The 11,546-nt window shown below is 39.5% G+C and overlaps 1 protein-coding gene across 6 annotated transcripts in view; it reads left to right on the forward strand.

Moving 5' to 3' along the window:
* The window catches only part of TC2N (tandem C2 domains, nuclear), a 35,810-nt gene extending 30,191 nt beyond the window's left edge, over nucleotides 1–5,619 (forward strand). For all 6 annotated transcript variants that reach the window (XM_075029951.1, XM_075029956.1, XM_075029953.1 and 3 more), the window contains 3 exons: nucleotides 980–1,094; nucleotides 1,567–1,766; nucleotides 4,188–5,619. In XM_075029951.1, the coding sequence (XP_074886052.1) occupies nucleotides 980–1,094; nucleotides 1,567–1,766; nucleotides 4,188–4,298 (426 nt within the window). In that variant the 3' untranslated portion in view covers nucleotides 4,299–5,619. The remainder of the gene's footprint in view (nucleotides 1–979; nucleotides 1,095–1,566; nucleotides 1,767–4,187) is intronic.
* The last annotated feature ends 5,927 nt before the right edge of the window (nucleotides 5,620–11,546 follow it).

Below are 11,546 nucleotides of genomic sequence, written 5' to 3' on the forward strand. Positions count from 1 at the left end.
CCAAAGCTCAGAGTCGAGTAAGTGGCTTCCTCTCAGGGTTACACAGAAATTTTGTGGCTGAGCTGCAAAGAGAATTTGGGTCTCTTCAATGAACTGGAGCCTGACTTCTCTTTATCTGACCTGTTGCGCTCCTGCTTGGTGCATTTTGCTTCACTGAAGTGTGTTAAAACTTGGAAGGGAACCAGGACTAACAACGTCCTTTTAAATGGAGGCTGACAGGAAAGCTGGGTCTCCACTGACCTTGTGCTGCTGTTCTTATAGTGTTCAGAGTACGTTAGCATCTGACAGGAGAGTAATGAGGGTGCCTCAATGCAACTTTCCCACTAGCAAAAATTCTAAAAAAAATTCAGACTGGAAATCTCAGTACATTCATGGGGCCGGGGGGACGGTGTATGTGTGTAGGCATGTAAAACATAAGTACTTCCATAACATAGGAAACTCCACAGCATGCAGTCACCCTGAACATTCATGACATTAAGTGACGGGGCCTTGTATCTATGGAAAGCATTGCTTATATCTCTATATTGCAAAATTCAAAAGTGTGGGAGGAGAATTCTGAAGGTTTTTGTGTTAGTGGAGCATACCTGGTCTCTTACTTCCACACCCAGGTTTAATAGAGCTACAGCTGCATGTCCAGTTTTCCCTGTATGTGTCTGCGCTTACCATTGAGGAGTCTTTCCCAGATGAAAATTGAGGACTCGTTTATTTGTCCAGTATCTCTGGCTGCAGCCCATGAGCGCCATATGTGCGCTGCACGTAAGCAGTCTGTCAGTGGAGCACATGTACTACAGCTATGACAAGTGCAAGATGCACTTACTTACTGTGCATCTGCAGGTTGTGTATACAACATATGCTTACGTTTCTGTCCAGGAAATCCCAGATAGAAATGTGGGAGCCCAACATATGACAGAATTCCTGTGTTTCCTGAGTTTATAAGCAACTTAATCCAGATGTTATGGCAACATTCTTCTGCTTGTAGGTGTGCCGTGCAGAACTTCAAATAGGAACTTGTTTTCAGGCAATAAACAGGAGGATTCAGTTACAGATTCTTGAAGCACAAAACCTTCCAGTTTCATCTACACCGCTGTCTTCAAGTAAGTTACATCAGCTGTCTCATGCCTCCTGTCTAAAAGTATTTGTAACAGGTAAATTGCTGCTCAAATGGGTTGGCAATTCATAACATTCCTTGCAAACCTCAGACTAACATACTGTGCAGTAGGTTTCCATTGCCAAGGCTTGTTTCCACAGATGTCTTACTTGATTACTTTTTGTTTGGTTTGAAGCTATGTGTTTATGTATTTTGGAAGATTTTTTATCCCAATATTAATCCTGACATACAAGAGCATTAGCTTGCACTTGCTGTTTGGATACTGTGTTAATCAATTCAGTCTTACTGAACATACTCTGTGTGACTAGTCAGGAAAGCTATTGTACAGTTCTTTTGGCTAGACTTTTGGGAAATTGTTGCAATTTGAACCGTACATGTGGATCTTGTCAGTTCCTTTTTGGGTGTGTTTGTGAATAACCCTTTGTGTGCTATGCCTTTTTCCTTCCCTTTTGTGCTAGATTTCTTTGTGAAAGTTGGAATGTTTAGTACAGAAGGGATGATTTATAAGAAGAAGACTCGTCTTCTGAAGTCCACTAATGGCCAAGTGAAGTGGGGAGAAATGATGATTTTTCCAGTTAGCCAAGCTGAACAAGGAATTAGCTTTCTCATCAAGCTCTACAGCAGAAGCTCAGTGAGAAGAAAACACTTCTTAGGACAGGTTGGTTTCTGCTAACTAGCATGATATCCTTTACTTAAAATCCAGTTCCACAGGTTTCTTGGTATGAGTTTTAAAATACTTTAAATAAGGTGGCATATAGTAAAATAGTAAATTCTAATAAACTCTTCTGGATGTAACCCGAGAAGGAATAGTACTGGGCTCTTAAACATACACTAACATCAGAATGGGAGCTGACATTTGATTTTTCTTTTAAAAAGAAATCCTTAAGTCATTTTTGTGTGGAGTATGTGGAAGATTCCTTCCTACAGAGAGACATAAGATGTCCTTCTTGGCTCTAGGCTTTCTAAAGAAGATAAACATGGCACTCACAGGAGCTCCACAATCTACAATGTACTGTACAGAAAGGGGGTGTGTTGGCTTACCATACCAATACACTTCCAGAGAGGTGTGTGTAAAAGGAAGTAGCAACAGCTACAATATCAGATTGCCTTCCTGGGTAAAACAATGCTGAAATCAGCACAATATTATAAATATGTATGATCAAGAGATAATATAGGTGACTAAACAAAATTATTTTTTAATTGAGTGCTCTTTCTTGCCCCCCCGTTCCTTTCTTGCCCCCCCGTTCCTTTCTTGCCCCCCCGTTCCTTTCTTGCCCCCCCGTTCCTCTCTGTTTCTCTTTCTTTTTTCCTTAACAGCTGAAACTTCAGTAGTATCTCTTTGAAAGCATTTGTGTGATCATATTTATTTAACCACCATAAAACTTTGTAGTCTGATCTCTTATTCTCTCTGTCCTCTTCCCCTGGTTGTTCTAATTTACCGTCATCCTGTCCCTTTTTTCTCTCCTTTTCTTCTTGGTATAGTGAGCCATAGCTGTTCTTAATGCACTGTGCTTTCCCTGACCCAGCTAGATTTAGTAGCAGAATTTTAATATATGCATAAATTAATAATGTAGAATTGATTTTGAGACCCTAACTGTAATGTCCCTTGTCAGATGAAGAACTGTGCTATCCTTAGGTACAGAAAATGGTACTGTCCCATTCTGGTGATGTTTCTTGTGCCCGCTGAAGACATGCGGTTTTAGGAGATGCTGATGTGCTATAGAAATGATGTGCCAGCAAGAGTTATGTGAAGTTCCTCCATTTTATGGAGCCTCATGTCACACACGTTCCATCCTTTTGTGATTCCTGTTGGTGGAACTGGATTTGGAATAGGAAAAGAAAAAAATTGTTCTTTTTAGTTGTGCTATGTTGGGGCAAAAATAAGGGTATGATTTTGCAGTCACTTAGCAATATGTGAGGTCATCTCAATCTGATGAGTTACATTTAATCATGGATCTTATTTTTAGGGGAAGGAAATGAGCTACTTCTGCTCCGCAGAGGTTATTTGGAAAAGGTTGTTTCAGCTCATGCAGGCAGACATTGCCACATAACACATGAAGACATAAAATATGGCTCAGGGAAAAATGAACTTGGAGCAATTGGCTGGATAGCTGGAAAAAGATGAATATAGCTGGATCTATTAACTTTGTTCTTCAGAGAATGATGTTTAATTGGATGCTGTTCTAAGCAGACAATACTTAGATTAGGCTGCTTTTACAGGCATGTCTTTAATCATGAGCAAGATGTATATTGAGTCTCTGTGGATGAAACATCAGCTGTCTGTGGTATTCTGGAAGACATTATTCTCACTTCTTGAGGACTTATGCCTCAGCAGTGTAAGCTAAATGTACTTCATGGTGAAGGTTTCTGAGAAGTCTTAAAAGGACTCATTCTTGGAAGACTTGAGGAAATAGAGTCCTGTAAATAATGATACCTACTTACATAAGCAGAATTCTTTTGGCAGTGGAGGCTGGTGATAATGTTCAGGGGGAAAATTTCCTACTTGTACCTCACTTCCTCATTTAATGGCCACTATCCATTAATTGAATACTGAGAAGAAACGGTGTCTTACTGCGTGACTATGTATGGTATGGGCATGTTAGTAACCTCTGTGGAATGCAGGTTTGGCCCTGTCTGTTGGAGTGTGTGATTTTAAATGCTCATGAAAATGCTGGACAGCTAGCTCAGAATGCCAGATGGCTTGCAGCCAACTGGAGTTTGAATGCATAGAGCCATCACTGGCCCTGATGAGCCCTTGACCCCAGCACATGCATTTGAATGGAGCAAGGAATGCTTAACTCAGAACATCATATTAAGTAGAGAAATACTAGTATGTAGTGAGTTCTCTAAGCTATTTTAGAGGGTAAATTTAAACCCAGACTCCCTGTGTTCCCAGCTGAAAGCCAAAATATGTTCGTCCTAACAGAACTGTATTTGTTGCTGTCATGCTTTGGTTGCAGTCTACATGTTGTATCTCATTCTGTACTTCTGTGGTATTTATTTGGAACTGATAAAGGCTGGGCCTCTGTGTTATATCAGGTAAACTCAATTTTATTTTTCTTTTTGTTTCTTACTGCAGATCTGGATAAGTTCTGATAGCAGTAACAGTGAAGCAGTAGAGCAGTGGAAAGATACTATTGCCAACCCTGAAAAAGTTGTTGTTAAATGGTACAGCATTGGTCCATCCTGAAGACTGGAGATGAAACTCGGGACTGATTTTTTTTATTTTTTTTTTTACAAAGATACTCCTACGCTGTTTAAAATAGTACAAATAAAAAGAAAAATATTGTCTACACAGGGTCTTCAGAAGTCCTCCACTGCATCACACCTCCATGGTAACTAGGAAAATTCAGTTTCACCGAGACAAATACTGGCTAAATATTATTAAAAGGAGGACATAGGAACTGGGGAAAGTGCTTATTCGATTTTAAAAAAATCCACCTTGAAAAATATATTTTTGCCCCTTTCAGGCTCCACAAGAGCACAGAAATCCAATCTTGGAGAGAAGCAGCTTGAATCAGCATCTTCTTCACTAGTCACTGATGTCATCCTCATCGGCAATCTTGTCTTTGGCAGACTCCAGAGTCCATGCGAATCAGTCCAGTCAGTGGCTTGATCCTAGGTATCTCTGAGCCTCTGGGGTTGCACCTGTGTTGACAAGATTTGATCAGAGTAACGTGTGCCTGAGCAAGTGGGAAAGCTGCGGCAGTAGGAGAAGGCATAAAGAGAACTACACAGTAAGGGAGTTCCCAAAAGCTTTTCTAATCTCCATCTTTGATGAAGATGTTCAGTACCCTGACATGCCTGTAGCTGGGCTGTTCCCCCATCCTTCTCTCTAAACAGAGAGATGGAAAGATCAGAGTTTCTCTAACTGTGATCTTTGCAAGTGGAGCCCTCCAGACTTGCTCTGTTTGGTTGAATTCTGTCTGGAATCAATGGAATAATACAAAGAGGCAACAGCCCTGCCTAGGATCAGGGCCAATACTTTTAGATAAATTACTTTCTTATATAGAATTCTTATATGTAAACCACTTCCTATCTAATCAACAATGTTCTAGCATTTGCTTACATTGCTAAAACTCAGACTAACATGAATGAAGGAGTAAGCAAATATTTACTGACATAAGTGCTTTTTGATATTCATTAAAATGCAGCACAGTAAGGGACTCCGTCTTTGTTTAAAAGGCAGGCTGCTACTGCAGAAGTATTTGTTACGTGTCTAGGATGCTGAAAAATTATGTGTGGGAGTATATTTTTGTTATTTGTTTCTAGCAAGAAGAAATTACCATGTTTTTATTGTGAATTACATTTTTCCTATAAAATCCTAAGATTATTTTTTCTATTAGTCCCCATATTTTCAGGGGTTTATTCACAGTTATTTTTAAGGCAGGAAAATGCCATGTATATGATCGATAATACATACATCTAAAAGCACAGACCTCTTTGCACTACTTTAACTACTGGATTTAAAGAATATATATTTTCCATTAAATCCACTGCTTACACATTTACTGTTGGCTGTCTGGACTGTACAAATATGTGTGTTCATATAGATGCTGAATAATTATATCTTTTTTGTAACTTGGATCCCGTTCAAACATCTGACATTAGCTAGAGTGGCAGTGAGAGTACTCGCTGCTGGAAGGCAAAGGAACAGTGGGGAACAGAGAAAACACTGTAACAGGAAAGCATAGTATTGTATTTAAGCATAGAGCTCAGAGCACCTTTATTTTAACTTTTTTGACTTTAAGGGTCAAGAAAAAATGGAATCTTGTAGATTATTTTTTATCAGCTGATATTGAAGCTTTTAAAACTTCAACTATCCAGATTTTTGTTGTTGCAATTTAGTATTTTGAAAATGGGCAAAGAAAAGGATTTTCCCAGGCTCTTACATGTTCTGCTTTTTGAACAGTTTTTATAAATGAACTGAAAAAGTTTTATGCGTTTTACTCAGAGAACAAACATCAGTTCTAGCTCTTACTGACAGTCATTGCAAAGCTCCCAGGAGGCCCAGAGGATCTTGACTGACAGCGTTAACTTCTAGCCAGTTACATTACAACACTTGGAATGAGCCTGGCCTGTTGGGTAAAATGATAAAAAGGAGCTGGACTGAGCTGATGTTCTTGGACTATCTTTACTTGAATACCTGGATCTTTTTTATTGATTGTGGCTGAACTGCAGTAAACAAAATTGCAAACTGTTTGCTTATGCAGAACACTGCTCTATTTGAAAGAGACGACAGGGATTATCCCAGTGTTTTGGAAGCTTCGATTACCACAGCAGTGGTTCTATAGAGATTGCCAACTCAGTGGATACTGTGTAAAATGGACTTTTGGGGCTGGTTTAGGACACCTAGCCTTTTAAGGGCTTAACTAGTAATGTCTCCTTCTTCCTCTGTTAATATTTAATCTATGTGTTTATAATAAAAGTTATGAACAGAAAATAATAGAATCATTTAGGTTGGAAAAGACCTTAAAGATCATAGAGCCCAACCATCATCCATGCCCACTAAACCATGTTCTGGAGTACCTTGTCTATGCGCTTTTTTAATACCTCCAGGGATGGTGACTCCACCACTTCCCTGGGCAGCCCAATGTCTGATAACCCTCTCGGTAAAGCAATTTTTCCTAATATCCAACCTAAATCTCCCTTGCTGCAAGTTGAGGCCATTTCCTCTCGTCCTATCTCCAGCCACCTGACAGAAGAGACCAACACCCACCTCACTACAACCTCCTTTCAGGTAGTTGTAGAGAGCGATAAGGTCTCCCCTCAGCCTCCTCTTCTCCAGACTAAACAGCTCCAGCTCCCTCAGCTGCTCCTCATAAGACTTACACTCAAATTTTCCATCTTTTTTTTTTTTCGGTTGTTTATACCAGTGTTTACCAGCATCTCAAACTGATGTTCAAGTCCTACCTTTTTCTCTGAGGAAATGCCAACTAAGGAACTATATTTCATGTAGCGTTGAATGTAGGGGAGTTGACTGCTAACACATTGAGGAGGTATATAAGGCCTCTTTTTGCAAGATGCACACAGGTACTAGAGAATGTACTCTGAGGCACTGCTTCATCCTGTGCTTATTCCCAGGCTTTGGGGTTTTCTGCATTTGTGTGTGCATTCATGTAAGAATTTAATGAATTCTTAATAGTTGGCTAAAGACACTGTGCTTTTTTTCTACAAAATTGGAGCATTTAAGTTGCTTGTTGCCCAGATTTATTCCTCAATTTGTCCAGAGCACTACAGTATTCTTGAGGAAACTGTATTTCAGGTTTAGAAAGCAAAAGGTCCTTTATTTGTCCCACCACACAAAATTCGGCTCTGCTTGTTACTAGTCTTGGCTGACTCAATGCACACTCCATTACTGAGAGCATGGCAGCAGAGCATTGGGATGTCCGTTTCTGTGTGCATTCCAGCCTTGTTGTGTGTAGTGGGGTAGAGAGGGAAACAGGCAATACTTGGCTGCAGTAAAATGATGAGGAAAAGAAACTTACATTGCACTGTTTTGGCGGCTTTTTTTTTTTTTTTTTTTTTTTAACTGCTGTGTCCTACTTCTGTCCTAATTACTGGCTCCCAAGATCTTGGGAGGAAACCAGGAATTCTCTTTGCTCTCACTACTGAGGAAAATCATCCAGAGATGCAGAGGGACCTGCCCAGCTCAAGAACCAAAAAGTGCGCATTCATCGCATGAGTATTTAGCGTGCAAGTAGACCAAAGCTGTGCTTCAGACAACCCATCATCACCTGAAGTAATAGTCCAGTCCTCACAATAATGCCTCTTTTGGTGCTTCTGAGGTTGCCTGCCAGGTGAATGGTTGTCCAGAGGATTGCTTACAGTGGGTTGGAAAATGAAACTCTTTTGGAGGATGGGTGCTGCCAGTGAGTTAATTATGTGAGGTTATCTGTATAAGAGGTGTTGCAGAGGATGTATGGGAATGGAAAATGGCTGGAAGGAAAAGTCTTTGTAGATTATTTTCTTCCAAGTGCATGTTGAGAAGACACTGGTGTGCATACACACTAACTCTTGAGCAGAATTGTGAAAGATGGAAGATAATTTGTGGTGTAGTAGAATCAACCAGTTAGACAAACTTACTAGCTGTCACATAAACCATTTTTCATTGATGATTCATTGGGTCTAGAGCTTATCAATATGTTTTTTATGTTGGACAACAGTTCTGAAGAAAAAACAGGAGACAAGGGGATACATGCGTATTTCTAGCACCAGTCCCAGGGTACAGCTGGCTTTAAAATGGGGTGTTCCAGCAGGTGTTATTTCAATTTGAATGTCTTAAAAGGCCAGCTAGAAATCACATGGGCTGTCTTGCCTTTTAAGTGCAGAATATTTTACTTTACTGCTTAGTGACTGCCTCACTGTAAATGCATGTGAGACTTTGGCTCCTCCAAATTCAGCTCCTGGCTTATTTGAGACTAACACAGTTTTCCAGAAAAATAAAATGATGCATCAACCAATCCACAATATAAATTAGCAAGGAACTTTAGGTAATCCAGGACACAAGCAAGAAGGAGAAGAGGTGTCCCAAAGCACTCTTCTAATGGTGACAGCTGAATGTTGTCCCTTTAATGCATGCTCAGCCACTATTTTGATTGTTACATCCAAGTTTACTGCCATTGAAAATACTGTTATGAAATCTGTTTTGTCAGTTCACTTAATTTGTAGATATAATGCACACATGGTTTATAGTTTGATTTGCTTGTAGTTAGTGACTCACTCAGCTTCTTAATTTAAAACAGTTTTGATGAAAGCAGCAAAGTTTCAGAAGCTGCACCAGTTTTATTTCAGTGGACTCCAAAATGGATGTAGGTGAACTGGCACAACAGTTACAATCTTACATTAAATGTTACTCATACAGAGATCTGTGCCTGCTTAGTTAGAAACCAACCATAGACTAAACTTAATCAGATTTTCCAGAATGTGTGTATATAATTTCACTGGTTAATCAAACAATTCTGTTTTAAGTTTGTTTATTTATGACTAATAGCATTCTGTATGTAAATGAGGCCAACATTTATTTTTCAAGTCTTTACATCTCAATGGCACGGCATGGCATTCCTTTTAAGGAAAAATATGTAAGATTCTACCTCAAAAGATGAGTGGGTGTAACAGTTTGTAAATCACATTATCATAAAACATTACTTGGAAAATAATTGTATTTGAATATCTGATCTTTTGTGATCATAACATAAATAGTGCCATGTTGCTAAATCCATCAGACATCCCTGGTTTGTTCTTTTGTTGGCAGGACATTTGTATAAAACAAAAGGTAATTTTGTAAGCGTTCAATTAGGCACATATGCTGTTTGACTTGAAAACTGTCTGCCTGATGGAGGTTGCTTTTTGAGTTATGAGTTGATTTTGCAGCCAAAGAATAAGGTTGTCTAGCAATTGGGGGCAGGGTTGTCCCACTTCTTACTTTAATCCTGCCAACATATGTATGACATGGGAGGGAGGCTGCATAGTTGTGGAAAGCTTGGCATAAATCATGCTGGACATGATATACCCTCCTTGTTTTTCCAGCTTCTGCTGTAAAATTACATCACCATGTAAATACAGCCCTGTACATGATCTCATGCTTGGTGCATGGAAAAAGCCATCGCTAAAATCAGCACCATGTTCCACAAACACTGCTCCAGCAGATTTACATTCTTTTCTTTAGCTTGCACTGAGGGACAGGCCATCATCTCTCGCAATCTATAGCAAAACTCCCATCGTGTCCAGCAGAAGCAACCAGCCTTCAAAGCTGTTTTAGTTATTTCAGCATTGTGACAGTATGATTTATCTAACAAAAGGTTACACACAGCTTAAATTTTTTTATATTTTTAAAATAGATAAAAATCTGTTCACAGTAATGTTTCTGTAGAAACTGAATTTCATTGAAAGTTGATCTACATCTCTTAAACATAATGCAAGTCTTCCCATAGATTTCAGTGGCTTTGAAACAAATCCTCTATGCTGATTTTTTTCCCCGTATTTCTGACTGTGCAACTTTTTCCTTCCTTTTATTTGCCTGTAGACTTCTCTCCTTGCTCCCTCAGCATAAACATTTAAATGATACCTGCTTTTTGCAATTAACTTTCTGCTTTCCTAGTAATGTTTCCCTTCTTCCTTATCTAGTACTGGGACCAGCATTATACATGTTCTACTTTTGCTATTTAAAGAACTAGCTACAAGCATAAGGCTTTCAATCCTAGGGCTTGGATCATGTCTGATGCTCTGCATTTCTGAGCTACCTTTGCTCACAGCTTTGATGATATGGTTCTTTTGGATCGCCCTGAATTTCTGTGTTGTCTACCACCATTGAATACAACAATGTATATAAGTTGTAACTTATTATGTGTACCGGGGTATCTTCACTTGCCTTTCTCCCCCCAAAATTACCTTAGGAAATCATTTTGGGTGATGAGAAGGAGCAAGCTGTTTGTGCTTCTGACCTTCAAGGACAGTATGGTTGTTGGACTGCCATTGTCTGTGCTGTGAGACAAAAAGGAAGACTCAAGGAAGAGTCATGAAAAGCTGCATCACTGGGTGGAGGGAGGCTTGTACCTCTTGTATATATGATCTGGGAAACACTTACTAGCCTGTGGACTGGAATCCCTTTCCAGATGCCCAAAGGGAGGGGTCATCATATTGTACTTTATAACGTTATCTTGTAAAACTCTCTGGAGCTATGGAGCAACTAACTAGGGAAATTTTGCATAGGAGGAATGGTATGGTTCACAGATTTCTATGAAGCAGAGCACTGACTCAAAAGATCTTGGGAGTCTTTGGAAAAAAAACCCAGTCATAGGAATGTACTTGTTAGTTTTAAATATAGACAAGCTTTGTCACTTCTCATAGGAGAGGAGTGAATTCTTAGCTTGTGATACATAGTAGAAGAAGAAAATGGCGTGCACACCCAAAACAGGGCTGGGTCTCCTCTGCATTGGTATTCGTTAGTCCTTCGAACACTGAGGTGAAACTATACATGCTAATCTGCCCCTTTCCTGCAGTAAGGACAGGTTGGGTGGGAATGGTTAAGGGCAGGTAGTGAAGGAAGTAAAATAAAAGCAGCACTTCTGTTTTGAAAAACATTGTTTTTCAAAGCAATGTAACGTGCCTGTAACTATTGACAAAGCTTTTATTTGACGTGACTTAAGATAGATGATTACGTATTTAGATATTTGCTTAGGTTCTTTCAATACTTCCCTGGCCTGAGAATGAATTCATCCTCTTTATATTTAAATAATACTTCGTTCTGCTGTGTTCATCGACCTTTGAGCTCTAGACCTAATTGTGCCTGATTTCCTATGGATTCATCCCTTGTGGTTGATTGACTTCGGTATGCAAATCAGGGTAGACCTTCTTGAATCTTTTTGCTGCACATCAGGTAGTTGCAGAGTTTCTCTCCCAGATGGATTCTCTGATTTCTAGTAAGAGGTGAGCTCAT

The sequence above is a fragment of the Buteo buteo genome, chromosome 6 (genome assembly GCF_964188355.1).
Source record: "Buteo buteo chromosome 6, bButBut1.hap1.1, whole genome shotgun sequence".
NCBI classification, from domain to species: domain Eukaryota; kingdom Metazoa; phylum Chordata; class Aves; order Accipitriformes; family Accipitridae; genus Buteo; species Buteo buteo.